This window comes from Lutjanus erythropterus, chromosome 18, assembly GCF_056507025.1.
Source record: "Lutjanus erythropterus isolate fLutEry1 chromosome 18, fLutEry1.hap2, whole genome shotgun sequence".
In the NCBI taxonomy this organism is placed as follows: Eukaryota; Metazoa; Chordata; class Actinopteri; order Lutjaniformes; family Lutjanidae; genus Lutjanus; species Lutjanus erythropterus.
In genome coordinates, this window is record NC_139334.1 from 35,158,898 (window position 1) to 35,179,566 (window position 20,669).

The following is a 20,669-nucleotide window of genomic DNA, read 5'->3' on the forward strand; positions in this document are numbered from 1 at the left end:
CCAGGAAGACAAACAGAGTTTGTACCGGTGCTGGAAATCCTTGAAAACTTTAATTTTAATGTTGTGTTTTCAAGGTTTGAAAAGTGATTGAATTTTGGATAAATGTGCTTGAATTTATAATTAGATAATCTTCATGATAACTCACTCTGACTGAATAGTTTGCTTGTTAGATAAATAAATAAGAAGTTGAAGGGAGGTTGCCATTGGAATAAGCACTGGCTTGACAACGGAAAATGCAAAAAACATTTATTGAAACAATTATTGTTGGTTCAGCCAGGTTATAGCTGATAGGATGCCAAGTCTATTTACAGACACCTAGTCACCTTTCTCTAGAATCCTATTATGAAACATGATGTATTTCTATTTTATAGTGAAATAACAACTGACAACTATTGATTAATGTGATCAAGAAGTGAAATAATTATTTGAGTGTATGTAAAATCATATGTCATTTACTATAGCAGAAAAGCTTGGAAATTCCTGCTTGAATATGACTTTGGAAAAGGTGCAGGAACTCTGCAACCAAGTCAGCCCCAAATATCAACCCTGCTCATTACTAAACAACTGAAAAGTAATGACATCAATGTAACAGGCAAATGATGCACTCCTGCCCAACCTCGGTGTCTAAATGAAATGAGAGAAACAATTTTGTGTGCTCAAAGGCCAATACTTGATCTATGTAATGACCAGATTTGTGACACTGATGACTGAAAACCAGCTGACATGCATCTGCTTTTGATAAGAGATTACAGGTGTAGTCATTCCACATTTTCTACATGACTTTTTGTATCATGGTGTCTTTGATATCACCTGCTGTTGTAGTTCTGACTATCAGAAAGGTCCAGAATCTAGAATAAGTGAAATAAGATATGTTAAGTAATGTATAAATTGACAAACCAAGCTAGTTGCTTCTTACATTACACAGACACTTACTGTATGTTTCACTTAAGTTTTATATTGATAATTTGAACATTTACACACATATTAAATACAAACAAAAAACCCAAAAACAAAATAATGCAAAAAAGAAAAACATTTGTTTGGGACATGCATGCATGTAGCCCATTCTTTCTCTCAGTGTCATCATCTGAATCAGTTGGTCCTGTTCGTAGTCTTCATTGCTGCTCTGGGTTCTGAATGATGCCCATTTCTCCCACTTTTCTTCCTGCTGTGTTTCTTGTAGTCTCAGGCGATGTGTAAGTTTTTTTTGTGTGTTTGTGGATTTCTTCTCCTCTCCTATCCACCGTTCCTAACAAGGACATACTTTACCCCCATTCCCTTGTAAAAGTTTTCTTACTCGCTATCAAAACTAATTTTATCAAATGCCTATCCCTTATTCTTTTATTCTCTTTAGTAAGATTAAAATTACAAATATAAAGTACCACGTAGCTCAGTATCTTTTCTGTAGTTTCATGCACAATTTTCCAAAATATATGAGGGTCTGCATCTATCGATCCACACTCTCTTCAGTGTGGTAAATTTATATTTGACCTTGGATTTGATTTTTTTTTTTTTTTTTAAAAGAAGAGAGTTTCCTCCATATCTGTGAATTGGTATACAGACACTTTTTAGAATTGCAAACATGATACATATTCACTGAATCAATACTTAAACATTCAAGGTTGTTTGGTCCACAGTGACACTGGCTCCTTCCTGAATGTTGCTGTTATATTACCACCAAGAAACCAAGTGTGGTTTAAAAACCAGTTTAACAAAAAAAAATCTCATACGATCCAGTGTTTACAACTTTCTGATACATTTTAAATTGAGACTCTCGTCAAATGTCTTGTCAAAACTGAATGAACATTCAAGCTCAGTCACTGGAGCGTTGAGATAACTGGCTGTGGTGCAGAATATAAATACATCCACATAAACAAACAATGTCAGCTACGTGTTTTGTAAGGAAAAAACTGAATGGAGTGAAGAGAAATGAGAGTTTTTTCTTGTCTTTGTGACCCATTAGACTTAAAGATAAAGTATGCAACATTTTACTAAAAAACAATGTATAGACTCATACAAAAATAATGGCTTTCAATCATCACTTATATAATCATCGTTATGACTGACTAGAAGTGTGTGGTGGTGTCTGTATCTGCAGAGACCCTTCCTCTTTAACCTGTCTCTTTGTTTCTCTCCAGGCTGCTGAACGGCTCCACAGAACAAGAGTCTGACTCATGGAGAGCTGGGGGTCTGTCGATAGACAACACGTCCCTGACAACAGAGCTCAGTCTGGGGGAGGGAGACAGTCAGGTTAGGGCAGGAAGCTCCAGGAGCCAGAGAGGACAGCATCAAGACCATCCAGCAGAGGTGTATGCGGCCGCGGCTACCTCTGGGTTCAGAAGAGGAGGAAGCCTGGAGGGACAGGCAGGAGAGGGGGTGATGACAGGGCAGAGCGGGTGGTTCCAGGGCCATGGTGAGGGTCAGGTCCTTCTGGCTGGACAGGACAGTGAACATGTGAGCCCATCAAGGACAAGCACAGACAGCCGGCGCTCTCGTAAAGGGGACGAAGTAGATGCCTCTGGCTCCAGCATTCGCAGCAGAGCACGCCAGAAAGTTTCCAAAGAGTCGAACGCTGATGGAAGTCCTGACAGTGATAAACCAACAGAGGGAGACAGCAGCATGTTGGCTAGAAGAGACAGAGGGACAGCAGCGCTCACCACGAAGGTCAGCTATGGTGAGGAAGGAAGACTGAGCTCTGGAGAAAGCAGCGTGGAGGCAGCAGAAGGCCGCAGCCCAGGAAGAGGAGCATTCACGCTGTTCACAAGAGACACAGCCAAGCAAGCATCACCAGCACCAACGCAACACACAATGGTAACGTTGTCAGTGTTATCTCCAAACAAGTGTTCAGATTTCCTGCCCCTTGGTTAACTGTGGAGAGAAGCAAACTAGGCGAAGCCAGCCACAAGCTGTCACAGCAACGCTCCCAGGACTTGTAATTGTACTGTCTGTACTAGAGGGTGAAACAGGAGTAAATTTTCCCATCCATCTCCCACACAAATAATCCTATTTTGTCCCAATCCCATGACAGAGTAAAAAAAAAGTTCCTGTCCCAGTCCTGGAAGAATGATTCCCGTCTGTTCACACATGTCATTGTCCATGTTTTTATATGTAAAAAACGGACCCATTGTTATTATGATTCTCATTCCCGTTGAGTATTTTCTTGTCCCTCCCAGTCCCGTGATGATTAGTGAAATTGACTCCCATCCCACAAGAATCCCATGGGATTTCCTTTTCCTGTGGGTTTGCCAGCCTCTAGTCTGTACTGATAATTCAACAGGGAGGATTTTCTTTACTCGCCCTGGCTCTGTTTTGGCAACGTTTTGCACAACTGCTTCACCTCCAGCATATTTTCTTTGGCCAAAGCTGACCCTTATGTCTTTGGCGTTTTGGTTTCCCTTCATCAGAGCAGTCAAACAGGGACAAGGAGAGCCTAAAAGACGAGGATGAGAGGCGGTACCTTTGATATTATTCGCAGCAGCCTTTTTATAGGAGTATTTGAGGTTTGGAAGGAAAACAGAGAGATACACAATAAATTGAAATGCAAAGAAAGCAAAAAGCTGGGCATCATCTAAATTTTTATAATTCTAGTGTCAACATTATGAATGAAGCTTTGAAGCTTCAGACTCTTCAGTACAGCCCCAGAATAAAGTTAGTTAAGAACTTAACCATTCATTCAGTGATGAATGTAGCTGTCTAAGCACAAACCTTCAGGTGTTCATTTGTCCTCTTTCCAATTTTACTTTCAGGGCATTGGCTGTAAGAGCAAGGAATGACTGTAATCACCTTTGCACCCACTTTTTCATGTCAGGCAGAAGAATTGAGCACAGACTGACTGCTGCTCCTTCAAAGAGTATAAGTGTGTGGAAGGGTTTTACAAGTTGTTTGGTGTTTTACAGAGAGCTGCAGGGCAATTCTCATCCAGGAGGTGGGAGTTCGAGGCCTGGCTGTCCAAACAGAACGAACTCCTCTCAGGGATCCTCGGCGCCAAGGGAGCAACACTCAGTGCCAAAGAACTCAAGATCAGACAGGACACACTCAAGGTGAGCTTCTGTCAACATTAACACATTACAGCTCAGTCTGTAGTTGCAGTGTGACACCACCTCACATGTTCACACTGCACTGTTTTCAGTTATAAACAGCTGATCAACTTACAGTGGAGGACTCATCCTCGCTTATAATTGTCAATTTACAAAGTTGTGTGCATTCTGTGCTCCTGCAGAGCTCCTGCAGGCTGCCTGTCTCTGCTGTGTCTGGGGAGGAGGGGTCAGGAGAAACAACTTACCTTAAACATAGATTGTATATTAAACAGGATTGAAACCTATTTAACATACAGTCTATGGCTCCAACTCACTATTTGGACTGCTGTACTCATTTTTGCTTCATATTGCTCCTTTAAACTAACAGTCTTTGTCAGTGCTCTTGCTGACTTTCAGCATTTGTTTAGTATATGCTACCAAAATGGTGCTCCTTCAACATTAAATTCACTAAAGAGGGATATAATGACAGAGTCGTGTCAAGATGACAGAGGGAGAGTTTCTCCTTAGTTCTACATGAGTGGAGGTGCACTTGAAGTAATTAATGATGTCAGGTATGAGACCCTGAGTCCCATTTTATAGAGAACTTAATTGATGATATTTAAAAAAAAATAATATGCTGAGGGAAATACACTGTGATGTAAAGTTGGTCATCAGTGGTTTTGAAAAAAAAAAGCAGTATGCAAAGGGATAGACAGTGTATTACCTGAAGTAGATGGCGGTCGACATACTCCTCAAAGCAACCACACTCCTTTGAGTCCAAACAATGCCTAGTAGCTTACAGTGTTGTCAAGTGTGTCAACATGTTACAGTCACATTCATGTGTCTGTATAAATGTCCTCACGTCAGGCAGTGATAAGAAGCCTTAAGGCCAAAATGCACTGCGTCTTTTGAAGCTTCTATAGCGCACTGCAGGCGTCAGATTTAACATTCCATCACCATAAAACCAGCAGTATTGTAGGAAAAAGTCGTTATTTATATGCATCTGTTTATTTATTTAGTATAACTATTAATAATCGTTTATGTCTTTAATAAAATATTGTCCTCTGAGGGAAAAAAATCCTCATCTTTTTTCAGGTCCGTCTATATAATGACTAAACGGTGCGCGATATTAATGTTTTTATATTAAGAAAGCAGGATAATTTACATCAGTTTCGCCCAGTTTACACCTGTGAGGATGTTTTAGACCACAACAGACAGCAAACTGCACACCGACACACACCGAGGAGATGAAGAGGGAGACACAGAGTCTGGACAGTTCATAATGATTTAAAATAATGTTGCGAAGTGACAAAGCTTTCATGGAGGAGACGAGCGTCTGTCTGTTTGTTACTGAGACTGATATTTTAGACAGGGAATTGTACAGTAACATCAGGATTCATCATCAAAAAAGTTTTATATCAGTCAGCACTTCACACACGCTCCCTCTCCCTCCTCTCTGCTGTCCCTCTCTCTCCTCCTGCACAGTTATGATCAATCGGCGGTGAGTAATTAAGTAAAGTATTAAGTAAACAAATCGGACTTAGAGCAAAAAACTCACATGTCACAAAAGTGTTCAATATTATGTTTCATGATCATAAAAAGTTTTTTTATCAAGTCGGCGCATCTGTCCCTATTCACACGCTCTCTCCCTCCCTCCCCGTCTCCTGCGGGTCATTTTTTTTTTTTTTCCTTTTTTTCTTTTACCTGGTTTCAGGTGGAGCTAAAGCTCCATCAGCACTCACTCCTCACGTCCATGCCTTTTTTTTATTCCATGTAACTCTCCCCAAACTCGAACTGCAGCTGCAGACAAAAAAGCCCTGGTCCTCATTTGACGCTCCAAAAATCGGAGTGCGAGCGTCAAGTCACTTTGACGTGCGTCAAGATGCTTTCAGTGCGTGTTCTGCCATTTAGAACAATGGGTGCGTTTCAAATCGCGAGCGTCAGACGCCTTTAGTGCATTTTGGCCTTTATGTATAAATGTATGAGTAGATTTAACAGAGTAGAAAATCCCTGCAGTGATAAATGCTCTTAAATGCTGCACATGATACTTTAGAAAAGTGGTACCAGGGTCTGATTGTGCTTCCTGAGAAAGTGATGTTAGAAATATGTGGTCTGAAATGAACTAAACTGACATTTGATTGTTACAGAAGCTTTTAGTGGTATTTTTAAATGCAATAAAAAAAATACCATGACCGCCTGTTTTTCCTGACAGTTTTATGCACACTTGCTTCAACTCCACTGTTGGCTGCTGCCAGTGTGAAACTAGAATATACAACAGAATGTTTTTGTTTCTTTATGGTTTGATAATCTATCGGTTTGAGTAATTTTATAGAAAAAAAAGTCAAAATCCTTTGATTTCAGCGTCTTACATGTAAATATTTTCCGGCTTCTTTACTCCTTTATGACAGTAAACTGAATATCTTTGGGTTGTTTGCAAAGCATTTGACATTTGAGGACGTTCTCTTGGGCTTTGGGAAACACTAACACTAACCACTTTCTGACATTTTATAGACCAAACAACAGATTAATCTATAATGAAATAATTATTAGTTGCAGCCCTAATCCTGGCTTGCTCTGTCAATATTATGAATGTCAACTTTTTCAGTGTATTGATGTAATGTTTAATCTGATTATGCTGACTTCATCAAGCTGAAAAGCCCTGTTACACTGACCTCCTGTGGTTAAAATACTCGTCGTTACTCCTTATGTTTCTTGTCACTTCTGAAATGGTTAAAGTTAAAAACAGAACAAAAGAACAGACAGCGGGAACTTTGTGTAGTAGTCCAGTGTAGGTGAAACTGTGTTCTGTGTCCTGGTGCAGGCTCTGAGGGCTGAAGTGGGCTGGGGTCAGGAGCAGTTCCAGCTGTTGCTGCAGGAGAGTCAGGGCAGCGAGGCTGGTTCTGGACCAGCAGAAGATTTGGGTCTGGAGGATCTTCGCTACCGCTGGATGCTCTACAAGTCCAAACTGAGGGATATGGGAGATGTCAGGGCCAGGACCAGTGCCAAGGTGAGAGGGGCTACCCTGAACCTGTATCAATGTTGTGATTTCTTTTTGGTCACTATTCACTGTTAACATGCAGGTACTCACATATGTTTATCTTGATGTTCTGCTCCGTGCCGGTTTGTGGTGGCTTGTTCCATCATGTAAAGATAAAATACTCAAGTGCAAAATAAAATAGGGCTTTGCAACAAAAAAGAAGCAAAAAAAAATCTTGTCTCTAAGGAGAGCTCTGTCTTAACATTTTCTTTTTACTTTTTACATTTACTTTTCCTTTTGTACTCTACTTCTTTCTTTGTTCCAGTTGAGAACTACTGTTCTCCATTATCTCCCTGCTGCTGCCTGCTCCTCATTCTTTTACTTGGCTGGGACAGTGCAAGCCACGTGCTTCTATATTCCTTTTCCCAATCATTTTCTTCCACAAAAATACAACCAACAAGAAGATAGTATGTCATTATCATCAGGGATACATCATTCCAACTATTTCTCTCACAGTACACAGTCCAATACAGAGTACAGCTTACAAAGAAAAGGATATGGCTCCAGGAGAAGTCTCACCTTTGGTTCAGGCTTAAGTTACAGGTGGACAGTACCATTTCCTAAATTAAGCCAAGTCTGCACCATGCTTGCATGTTGAATATGTGCAGTTTTTGTTAGTTCAATAATGTAAAACAAGGTTTGAGACATGTAAGATGATTCTCAGAATTTTCTACAAATTGTAATTCTTGTTTTTTGCCTTATAGACCTTATAGACGGCCCACGGGCCGTATGTTTGACAACACTAGTTTTCACATATGCACTCTGTTCTATTCTATTCTGTTGGAATATTGTCTGAATGAGTCCTTTCACACATGTAGCACACAAGATATCGTCTGCAGCAGATGTGTTCTCACATGTTAGACATACTCGGTATGATTCAGGCGATGGTTGGCATTTTGAGGGCATGCAGGAGGAGATGGAGGACTCATTTGTAATGATTACTGTTTATGTGTTCATTATTCCAAGCTGAGTCTCAAAATAAACACACTGTGATGGATGCTTTGTGGTGCACAGGGCTTTTATAACTGAACTGCGAACAGGATGTGTACCTTTGTAACTCTGATCTGATGTTTTTCACATCACATTACTGATAAAGAACAGCCAACAATGAGACTCAAGATGGGCTGATGCTAATTAGAAGATAGTCTGTATGAGAATAAAACAATTACTTTAAGAATGGGAAGAAATATACAGGCAAGCAGAAAAAGCAGCTACACACACCATGCAACATCATCTTCACACCCACTTTGAGCTGCTCTGCTCACACATGTGGCTCACCTGTACTTAGGACAAGAGAGCTGGCAGGGTTCAGACCAGGAATGAAAATAGGAGTATGTACACACATCCAACCCAAACTTAGAACAGGTGCTGAACTGAAGGTGACTAAAGAGACAAGTAAATAAATATCATCTTGCACACTGCAGGGCTCCGATTTCCACTTCTTTAATGCACCGAAGTAGTGAGGTTTGGAGCAGTGCCTTCTTAAATACACATGAGAACAGTCACTTGATCAATCACTTCAACAGAGTGTGCAAAAATGCATATACATAGATAGGTGCATGTATATGTATATAAATAGATAAATATAACACATCACTGGTAAAAGAATTGTAAATTTGGAGCACAAATATAACTGTGCTTGATTTTGGAAACTGTTGATAATTACGGTTGTACACCAGGGCCCTGCATTGACTTTTGTCTTGTGATGGTAACTGCAGTTTCTCACCACAGGGTGGCAGTGTAACACAATTTAGATTCCCTGTCACACTTCTGCACAGTGCATCCAGTACTACAGTAGACTGGAGGGTAATTGCACAGTGTTCTCCAGATGTTATGGAACCAAATGTGTTCACAAACTCATGATTTTTAAGAACAAAACACTTCAACAGTGTGGTCCTGCAGTGTGGTGCAGCCTCACTGTGGTCTCAATTTAGTGTGATTATCAGAGCACAAGGTAACTCTTGCTGAGGTTTTGAACACAGTCAACATTGTGAACTGACTGAAATATTTTCTATCTCTGCAGAGACTTCAAGCCAAACAAGAGGAGGTGCCCGTGGCGGCAACAGTGCAAAAGGTAACTCCAAACTAACTTTCATGTCTTCCTCAGGGTTCCATGAAAACAGTACATTTATAGAGTTTGTCACACATTAGCTGTTGTGAATAAAAACAGTTTATCTAGCTATTTTAAGCACCAGTGTGTAGGATTTAGTATTATCTAGTGGTGAGCTTGCAGATTGACTCAACCTTCCCTTCCAAGTGTGTAGGAGAACCTAAGGCACATATCTAGAGCTAAGGTTTGGTTTGCTGTAGAAACATGGTGGCCTCCATAGCAGATGAGCTGCTACCTCTGCAGATATTAAGGGGCTCACTCTAAGATAACAAAAGCACAACAATTATTATTTGCAAGCAATTAAACACTAATGAAAATAGACTTAAGAAAATTGGATTCTGCCATATTCTGACAGTAAATTCCCCAAAATGTGACACACTGGATTTAACTTTAATTAAGTTAATAAACTGTAGATGTCAAGTCAGGCTTGTTTGATTTGGTAAAAAGTCATGATCATGATTTTTATCAGTTGTTGGTTTTTTATCAGTTGTTGGTTTGATCATATTTGTTCATATACAGTTGTAAAATAAAGGCATGTCTACTGCCTCCTGTCTGACAAGTGTTGAAAATAGTTTGACATTACCAAAGAACTTATAGGTCGTCACAGTCCTCCATCACAGCCTGTTTCTGACACCGTACAGTGTGTGTAAGGCCTGTATGACTCTGTTGCTGCTGAAAGCTGAAAGTCCAGACATCCCCCCCAAAAAATCCTGTGTCTTAAGAAAAGTTTTAAAGGAAAGGGGCATGCATTTTCTAAAATCTGCTGCATCAGTTTTCTTTTAGGGGCAGGAGCAAAAATGATAAATGAAAGAAACTGATGAGTCTTAGTTTACACCCGAGGGACAAATTATTCTCTATTCCTGAGAATTAAAAGTAAAAATTAATGCTGTTGCAGTGTACTTAGTTATTTTTTTCATTCTTTAAAGGTCATCAGTATGGAGAAAACACTCTGAAACTAAAAATCCTCCCTATTTTTGAGGTCTCAAGGTCAGCAAGTATGTCAACAAACTGTCCAAAACAGAAAGAAAGTCCATTTACAATGAATGATATTAAAGAGAAGAGCAACTAATGGCCACATTTGAGAGACTGGAACCAGATTGTTTGACATTTATATCAAAATCAGAAGAGAACAAAATGTAGAAAAATCTTCAGTCTTCAGTGCTAACAAACTCATCACAAAGATCTTTCCTGAGGATCCTCAGAAGCTGTTGCTAAGTGCTTCTTGCTCTTTTGTGTGTGTGTTTTGGTTTGGTTTTCTTGCACTGCATCTCCAGGAGATACAACACAGATGAGGAGTTTAAGAGGTTAAAGTCCTGCAGATGGCGCTCTTTCTGTAGTCTTGTGAGCTGTGCTGCCTCCCACTGTTTTATCTTTCACAGCCAGTTCCTCTGTTTGTTCCAGAGGAACTACATATATACAATGTTTTCTTCCTGTGTAGTGGAAGATAAGTGAGGAAAAATTACCTGCTCCCATTCAAAATGTTTGGGTCTGTCTTAAATCTGTCAACCCAGTGCTCTCCTGCATTCATTTAACATGAAGATATAGAAATTTCCCAGAGGTCTTTGGGCTGCAGAGAGCCAACCACCTGACCTGACCACCCAGGACTGGCATCAAATCAAGCATATCGAACCAACCCCCCAACCCAGCATTCATTGAGTAAGCAGTGGGTGGTGAGCAGATTAAAGAATGCCACCCCCCTCCTCGACCACCCTGTTGACCTCTGAGACAGCCCAGCTCAAACAGCCTCCAAACATTCCTCTTCAGGCTCTTTTCACACGGTCTTTACAGGCCGAGGGCTCTGCTCCTGCTCGCTTCTATCAGCCTTTATCTTCTGAGGGGGGGAGGGGGGGGGGCTGATTGCTTTATTGACTGGATGGTTTGTCAAGGCACATAATTTGTTTTTCTTTTCTCATGCCATGAAGCATGAACACCCACAATTTAGCAGCTATTTATGATACACCAGAATAACTGATGCGCTGGAAAATGTCTTAGAATTTAAGCTCTTTATGATGATTTGAGTCTTTTATATGAAGACATAGTGTTGATTCATTTGGAATGACAGGTGTCTTTGTCCACACGTCAGCTCTGCATTTACAGTGTTTACATGTCTGCAAGCACACATGTGCCAGCAGTGTTATACATCACAATACTAACCTGTAGGATATTGAATTTGTGCTGATATCTGAAATGCCGATATTTTCCAACTCATTTATGCAAATTGTCAGTTCCAACCACATTTGTCCACCAACTGCAATGGACATGAAGTCTCTCCTATAAAGGACTTAACATATTATATATATCACACATTCTTGAGGTTTGGGACATATCATACCCTACCTACCTAAAAAAGAACTTTTAAAATTATTCCATTTTTTTAAGTGAAAATTTAATCTTTAAGGATTTATATAGATGAAATATGTGCCAGCCTTGTCCTAGACAACAAATCACTACTTAAAAGTTTAAAAATTACTTTAAAATTGTCTTAAAAGCCTTCAAAATCAAAAACTAACAATACCTACTGATAACATAAGTATAAGAATGTGCTTTTATAGTCATACTTGTTTTAAAATATCTATATTTTAATGAAAATATTGGCCCTTTAAAGTTGTGTCCCAGATTTCCGTCAATTCCATCAGATTTTCACAAGAACTTGATTTAATCAGGCATAAAAAGGGTCAGCTATACACTAAGGACCCCTGTCTCACTTCCTGTTTAAAAAAAAGGCAGAAATACTGCTCAAACACTGGTAAACTTTATATTTTTAGATAAATTCATTCAATAATGTTTCTATCAGATGTGTCTCAGCCATAACATGTCAACTCTGTAGTTCTTCTAAATCAAAACTAAATAAGAATTATGGTTTAAAAATGTGTATTTTGATTAACATTAAAAGAACTCTGAGACACTTTAAAAAATAAAATGGCTGCTCACTATGACTATGCTGTGAAATGAAAACATTTAACATTTTGTCAACTCTGTACGACATGACACATTACAAGATTTAATCGCCAAGAGTTTGATCTTTTAAAATATATTTTCCAGCATCATTGAAGAGTGAAAATCAAAACCCCCTCAAAATACAGTTTTCTCAAGAATGACTGATAATCTAATCATGATGGACCACTGACACATGCACACATAAAAGATAATACTTTTCACACATTCACTGGGCAAAATTAAGAAGAAAAAAAACAAACTACTTTTGACAGGAGTTTTTCACTGGTACCTGATGGAACAGGAATGTACAAACTAAATTTCATAGTAATCCATCCATACATGCTGTGGTAGACATGCTGCTATAATGTTTAAAAAACTATAGGCTTATGAAGGTATCTCACCAAAAATGAAATAAACAAGGAGAACTGAAATTAAATCCTTTTTTATCCCCTTTAAATGAGTAAAAACTGCACCAGTTTGTAATACAGACTAAGTGATGAGTCTGGACACTTTGTTAATGCTATGTATTAGACTTAATGCCTGAGTTACACATTATGCTTACAATTAGTAATTGACAGAAGTGGGACCAAACATCGTTTTGCAAGTCTCAAGTCAAGACAGGCAAGTCCAGAGTCCTTTGAGTTTGAAGTCCTAAACAAGTCATAATTTAACAGTGAATTTTCAGCCTCAGTGATTTACAAAGTTACTTTGTTAAGCTAGTCACCTTAGTTAAGCATTAGCTCACTAGACTCAACTTAACATTATTTGTGCAACTTCAAATGTCAAATGAAGTTGGAAGTTCATCTGTCATTTTTGACATTTTACATGGAGCATTTTGTTTTTTGTTGACCAACTCATAGTTTTTGTATGAAAAAAGTTCTTCTGTACCATTTTTTTCCAACTGGAGCTCAGTAATGTAACGTTAGTTCTTCATGGTTCTCTCCTGAAACTTGATTGAATTTATTTCAATTTGGGAGTCATTGGTGTTACTGCAAATCTTTCTTTGAGTTGAGTCTAAAGTCATCAGATTTTGTCATGTCACATGACTGGAGTCCACACCTCTGGTAACTGGACCTTCACAAGCAGTTCTTCTTCAGTCATTCAGCAACCATTGGTATCAGTAGTTCCATAATTCTGAGCACATTTATTGATCAGAACTCACAGGTCCAGTGCAGATTAGAAAATAATTAGGTAACAAAATCTACAATGTAGAAAGTTCTAAATAATTGTTTCACATAAAAAGTCTTCCAGCAGCTCAAAGGTTGCAGTCCCCCCTTTTCCTGTTAGACTTTCACTGTGAAACATCTGCAGGAATTGTAGTTTTATTGATGATAACAGCAATAAAACACAAACTGTGGTGGAAATGTAAATGTGAAATATTACAGTGTTATACAGTATATTACAGCAAAGGCAGTTCTGACCCCGCTCGATGTTGAATACATACTTTTTAAGGTAGATAAAAGATGACATCACAAACACTACAGTATTAATGAGCATTATATTAAATTCTAGTTGTATTTTTCTCTATCATGTGTGTTCATTCCTTCACAGTGAGTGGAGGCAGTGTGTGTTGATTCTAAGAAACACACACATACCTTTGCCCAGTGAGTGTTTGTCATATGTAGGTATGATTAGCTAGTTTCACTTCCTCTTCCATCAATCATTAACTTTTACACACACAGTTCAACACACTCTCCATGTCTTTGTCCCCCTCTCTGTCCCTCCCTCTGTCCACAACAGAGCAGACACATTCTGTTCCGTCTGAAGTGTTTGACCACATTGTTAGCTCTGGATCTGTGTTCATGTTTCTTTCCTCTAGCTACCACGTTCCTCTGTGCTGTGACACACGGTCACAATGAAAATGTCTACAGATAGAAAGTGTTTAGTGTTAATGAATGACGCACATCAAGATCTGCAGCTCAATCAAATGATTAATGTAATTGCTGAGGACTGTTTGATAGAGTGTCGGCAAGATCCATCGAGCTACATTTAAGACCTTTTACAGTTTTATTGAGGAAGCAACATGCAAATACCTGTACTAAATCAGCACACGAAGAAAAAAACAAGCTTCTCTAAACTTTAAAGCTGAATTAGTTGATAAGATTGAACTAAACATAAAACCTTTTGAAGCTGTTTTATCATAAATGAAACACCTGGAAATGCTTATGAATATAAAAGCAGATAATAATTCAGACCTGTGTGATCATCACTGGCTTTAGGATCCTGTGTTATTCTATTGCAGTCCTCGCTCTGTAACACAGTCACTGCCATGTAAATGCCTAAAATGGCAAACTGACCCTCTACTCTTACTGTAGGGGGTTTAGTCATGTCAAATTCAATTCAATTCAATTCAATTCAATTAATTATGGTAAAGTTGATGGAAGAAGTGCACACATGCATTAGTCTAGAGGAAGGAGTTCTACTTTAAAAGAGTAAAAGTCCTGTTTCCTTTTTTTTTTAGGGCTGCACAATTAATCGTCATATTATTTGAAATTGCAATACAGCCAAACACATATCCAAATAGAAAAATGTGTGAGAAAACAGCATTATAATGAAGTGCTGTAGAGCTGCAGAGATGCCCTGCTGTAAAAATCTTGTTCTCCAGATGAAAGAAAGCATGTTCGTTTGGCGAAGACCCCAACAAATGTCACATTATCATGATTTTTTGTTTTGTTTTTGTTTGTTTTTTTGTCAGTAAAAATGAAGATCATACTGTAAAAGTTATCATTCCCACTAATTAATTGCTGGCTACAGAAAGATTTTTGTTGTTGTTGTTGTTGTTGTTGTTGTTGTTGTTGTTGTTGTTGTTGTTGTTGTTGTTGACCAAAAACCCCTTTGATTGTAAAGGGTGCAGTCCCCTGGGCAAAAAGTTGCCAGTGGGGGGTTAAAGGTTGTTAAAGAGTAGCCATATGTCACTGTAGAATGTAAACATTAGTTGCATGTTCCAGTGGACATCATGTAGCACAGAGCTAAGGATAGCCCCAGGCTAACAGTAAACAGTGTGAAAAGCCCCATTGTTAACCTGGGCTTAACCTAAGCCCAGAGCTATACGACTCCTACTGAAATTTTACTACCCTTAGGTCTGTTGGAACATGTGACAAAAGGTTAACAACCATGATAGGGAATTACAGTATGACGCATCAGAGTGGCTTACTGGGCAATATTTTCATCACTTTAGAAAAGGTCAAGTTGGTAAATCAGCAAATTTCATCAAATTTATCCCTGTTGTTGTTATTACTAATGGACAAACTTAAAAGACCAGTGTGGAGGATTTAGTGGCATCTAAAGGTGAAGTTGCAGATTGCAACCAACCAGTACACTGGTGCAGTGCACTGGTAACAAAACTTGCAAAAACCACAAAAGGCCGTATCTAGAGCCAGATAAACGTCTCATTCTAAGGTAATGAAAACACAGTAATTCTTATTTTCTTTTATTCTTCTTTTTATTCTTCTTTCTTTTATTCTTTTATTTATTTTCAGATTGCAAAAACATACTTCTGAAGATTATATTCAGTTTCTGCCACTAGATCCCCCTAAATCTCACACACTGTTTCTGTAATTCTCTACCATGAAATAGTGTCACATTTTAGCAAATGTTCACACAACAATCCTGCACAAAAACACCTTCAAGACGTGTCCATCTGTTGCCTGGTGTATCAGTGTTTGTTGCTGGGCCTCAGTGAATTTGACTTTTTCAGGCGACTGTTTGGTTTGCCATGAAATTATTTCCAGTGAGGCCTGATGGGTAAGGCAGTGTTCAACGAGCGAGAGATGGACGTGGGCAGTAAACATGATTCACAGAACAACTGTCTGAGAGAGAGAGTGTGGAGGGCTGAGCTGAATCAGTTTCCTGTGGTGCATGATGTTTCTGACTGTGTGGGCGAGCTGCTCCTGCTTTCATCCCCTCACAGCTCACATTTAGTTAGTTTTACATTTCTACAGAATAATCACAAAATTATCACATCTTTTTTCCATTCATCCTCTAACCTGCAGATATTGGCAAACAAAAACATTCCAAGAAATTTGCATCATAACCTAAAAAAGCAGCAGAGACACACATGGATGTACAGTATTTAAGGCAAATATCAAAAACAGAGCACCATCGTTAAGGGAGGCAAGAAACTGTAGTTTCTAAACACTTTGTAGTCTGTGTAGTTTCATGGATAAGATGCAGAGAAAGAGAAGCCAGTTCATTAAAAGCCTGTGGAGATAAGATGTAAGATAAGATGTACACAGCAAAAGTAATGATCTAGATCTAAATCAAATGCTTCGAGTCAACTTTATCTCTGTATGCCATAAAACACAAGAATCCCCGAGGTGTTACCTGCCTACAGTACAGCACATTTCCATGGTTCATATATTATTTGCTTGGGATAATTACATTCATCAGTTTGAACCCTTTCTAACTTGACATACCAGATGGTTTGACACCCACAACCATCTGTGAAGTCCTCCTTGGAAAAGGGAAAAGGGCGAGCACTTTCAAAAGATACTTGGCAGGTATTTGGATGAACCTTCTATCTGTCTTGGGTAAACCAATCAAAGCAAAGAACCAAAAGACAGTCAAAGTCTTGTCGAAGCCAGTCAGAAGAGTGAAAACTCTTGATGCTATAGCTGCATCTACGCTAACCTCTTTAGGAGCCTCCATTGTTTTTTTCACTGTTGTGACACCTAAGCCACACCTGTAGCTGACAGTAGTTGTTTATAGGACTTGTTTGACCACAAGGGCATTAACCTGAAGCCTGGTGAGACAGAAACTCGTAATCTCGTAGTCTTTCAAATCCAGCAGACTAAGCACATATTGTTGAATTTTAAAGCATGAGCAGGTCAGAAAACAGGGAGGCTTCTTATTTGAATACAATAAATAATATACTTCAAAACAAGGAAAACTAGAAGGGAAACTTGAAGAGCCGTTTCCAAGGCCCAGTCCACTCTTGCAGTGTTAATGAAAGTGAAAAACAATTTGTGTATCTGACCTATGGTTCCGATCCACTCAAAAATTAGGTTCTTCTTCTTTCCAACCTGTGCTATACCCTTTAAACTACATTTCATGAACATAGGGCTAGTGGTTTTTCTGTAATCCTGCTGACAAAAAAATAAAAAAAACTAATGGAAAGATAACCATCCTTGGAGGGGGTATTTAGAAAAAAAATGCCTGTCTTATCAGGGCCCAACAAGAAGGACTGCCTGTTTTCCCAGGGCAAGTGAAATGCCACTTTGGGCTAGTAAATCTAGCAACTCACTTGCCCAATTGCGCAAATGGCAAAAAAAGACATTGTAGTAGGATTTTCATACCATCTTTGATATGCAAGAATGTTTGTTGCTTGGTATCTATGACACACTGTGTTGTTATTTGATAACAGCTAATAAATAAAACACTTTGTATAGGAGCAAGTAAAACTTGACTTCAGGCAAGCAGATTTCTGACCTACTTACCTGACCGGGCAAGTAGAAAAACAAAAACATTATGCTGAACCCTGCTAATACAGATTTGTTTCAAATAAAGGCCTGGGTCTCATAAAGTAAATAAAGACCCCACAGCTATTTGAGTCTTCATGGTAAACCTTCATCCCTGCAGTTTATCACCTATTACACATGATAAACTAATATGGTCTATTTGCTAAAAACAACTCCTTAATAGTCTTTTTATATTTCCCTCACTTAGAATGAAGATCACTCTGTATAATGAAGAAGAAATGTAGGGATCAGGAGTAAAATATGTTGAAAGTTGAATTAGATTTTACATTAAATGGCAACATGTGGTAGACGGTCCCTGACTAATGAACTAAATAAAGTTTGAATGAGTTCATGAATAATGAAGTGGACCAGAAAGCACTTGATGCTGCTGACTGTTGAGCTTGTGATGTTCACTGAGCACTTATGTGTTCATTTTGAACCAAATACACTTAACTGACTCCATCAGTAAAAATGTGCTCACAAACAGTTTAGTTCTCTTAAATTTTGTTCGCACATTTCCTGAAATCTGTGTTAGTGAGCACTTTACCTGTATAAGACATTTATTAATACAGATACCACTCCCCCAAGTACTTAAATAACTATAAATATTAAGAATATAGTTCTAAAACTGTGCTATAATCCACATCACAACTCTAAAGCTGCTGTCCATGTGCCTGTTTCACTTTTATTAGAACGATTTTAGGAATATATTTTCTATATTTCCAGTTCTTGGTGTGGACAGCCTGATACCAATCACTCAAACAAGTACTAGCCAATGAGAGGCAGAATGGGGGGGGGGGGACTTTGCCCTTCTGTGAACAAAAAAATGTGGTTGCTCTATTTAAAATAGCCATAGTTCAGAGGCTAATAAATGTGTTTTATTCAGCTCAAATGTCACATTTTCAAGTGTCCTTTTATTGTGACCAGTCCATGACACACCTGCACAATAATCCTGTTGTTTAATAAGCATCTCCATATCCCCCGTCTGTCAGCTGGATGGTGGTGCTCACTGATATGGAAATTTGAGATAAATAACATTTTGTGAGCAAAGAACAAGTCTTGAGATTGTGTCGCATCAAGTGGCATCCATCTCTTTTATTAGTCAGCTGTATGGGTCTCTCAGGAGGCGCTGTATATGCTACATGTGTGTGTGTGTGTGTGTCTGTGTGTGTGTTAATGAGTTTTTTCTGTGTCCCTGCTGTCGTTGCAGAAGCCCAGCTTGTGTCACCGGGTGTGTCGGGTGGCTCTCCCTCTGTGGCTCCTCCTCCTGGCCCTGCTGCTGCTGGCCTTCCTGTTGCCCTTCATGGACGAAGGCAACAGCTGCTCCCTGTCCAACAACTTCGCCCGCTCCTTCAACATCATGCTCCGCTACGACGGACCTCCACCTACATAGGAAAACCTTCCTCTGGACGCCACGATACAGAGGAGGATCTCACTCTCTCTGTCGCTGTAATGGACCATGGATTCCGTAAGAATGTTGACTTGAATACTTCAGATCCCACAACGCTCTGCCCTTTGATCATCATGCATGACTGCAACAGATCACAAACAGGACCACGAGGCTGTGTGGCTCCAAACTGTGTCCCTTTGCAATGATCTTGCTATATATTCATTTTAAAAAGTCACAAATATCTTTACTAACAACTAGATACATTTTTCCTCCTCAATATCATGTCTACAAGGATTCAACACAATCTATGAAGGAAACCACATGCACACCTAGAAACTACAAATCCCACATTATCCACATCCTTCTGCTTCTACTCATGACCTACTACTGACCTCACATCACACCATCTTTAGCTGTAAATCATCAAGTCATCTAGTTAAACTGCCTATTTAGGAGGAAGTATCAACAAGACTCCAGAAAGAACTACAAAAGAATGTCAAAGTATTATAATTATACCATAGAAGCTGTAACATCTGTAAACCAAAGTCATTTTTTGTCATATTTTAGTGACATGCCTTCCTAACACTTTAAATATGGTTGCCAGCATTTATCTTATGAAGACTGTTTATCTTAGAGCTGCAACAAACCATTATTTTGATTGTCAATTAATCAATAAATTGTTTGGTCTATAAAATGTCAGAAAACGGTGAAAAATATTGATCAGTGTTTCCCAAGATGACGTCCTCAAATGTCTTGTTCATACTCAAAGATATTTAGTTTACTGTCATGAAGAAGTAAAGAAACCAGGAAATACTCACGTTTAAGAAGGTGGGATCAGAGAATTCTGACTTTTTTCCTTTTAAAGAATTATCCCCAATTAATCAGTTATTAAAATAGCCTCAATTTTGTTGCAGCTCTAGTTTGTCTAAACTTTACATACCTTTAATAATCACCCATAAACCAAAATCCTATCATCAGTGTTTGGTAGAAGTACTTTTACAGAAGTCACTTTACAGCAGCCTGTTACTGCCACCATGACAAAGAACGCTGCCTAACTTGTCATGTTTACTTACGTATTTTTCTTTCACATACAGTTTTTCTTAGAATTTGTTCTGTTTAACCAGGAAACTCTTTTGGTCATAGCACATCTCATGATCTCATATAAAACTTTCTCGTTACGCAAAATCAACAAAGTCAAAGTCAGCTGGTCCATGAATACAGACGTACTGGAACATGTACCAGAAGATCCACAGTAAAGAACAGCAACAGAACAGGACAACAGCTGACAGTATGGATTCCAGCCTCTATATATTCCTCTGGTCCTGGTCTGAACTTAGACTCCAGTTTAATTTTCTCAGCCTAAGTTAAAGCGACGCTTCAGCTAATGCTGTGCTAATGATATGTAGCATTTTAAAACAGCTAGTTTGCAAAGAACCACAAAGTGCAGCTTTATATTTTAAATTATGTTGAAAGTTTTTAAAGATTTTAAGGCCAAAAAATGAAATAGTGTGTGAATGTTGTAGTATTACAGTGTAAAATCAAGCAGGACTGTCACTGTGTGTTCATACTGAGAGCAACGTGGCTAATGCTAACTCTACCTTTCTGTTGGGACTCTTAGAGTCTGTGGTTATGAAAGACCCAAACAGAGAAACTGTAGATTTTCCTCATCATCATGTTGACAACGCTCACAACCAGCCTGCTGTTCCACCACCAACACCTCATT

General features: G+C 38.9%; 1 protein-coding gene across 1 annotated transcript in view; it reads left to right on the forward strand.

Annotated features, from left to right (window-relative positions):
- The window catches only part of syne3 (spectrin repeat containing, nuclear envelope family member 3), an 80,535-nt gene extending 61,229 nt beyond the window's left edge, over positions 1–19,306 (forward strand). The window contains exons 14-18 of the mRNA XM_084742190.1: positions 2,139–2,811; positions 3,897–4,040; positions 6,838–7,023; positions 9,077–9,127; positions 18,767–19,306. Of these exons, the coding sequence (XP_084598316.1) occupies positions 2,139–2,811; positions 3,897–4,040; positions 6,838–7,023; positions 9,077–9,127; positions 18,767–18,949 (1,237 nt within the window). The 3' untranslated portion in view covers positions 18,950–19,306. The remainder of the gene's footprint in view (positions 1–2,138; positions 2,812–3,896; positions 4,041–6,837; positions 7,024–9,076; positions 9,128–18,766) is intronic.
- Positions 19,307–20,669: the final 1,363 nt, after the last annotated feature.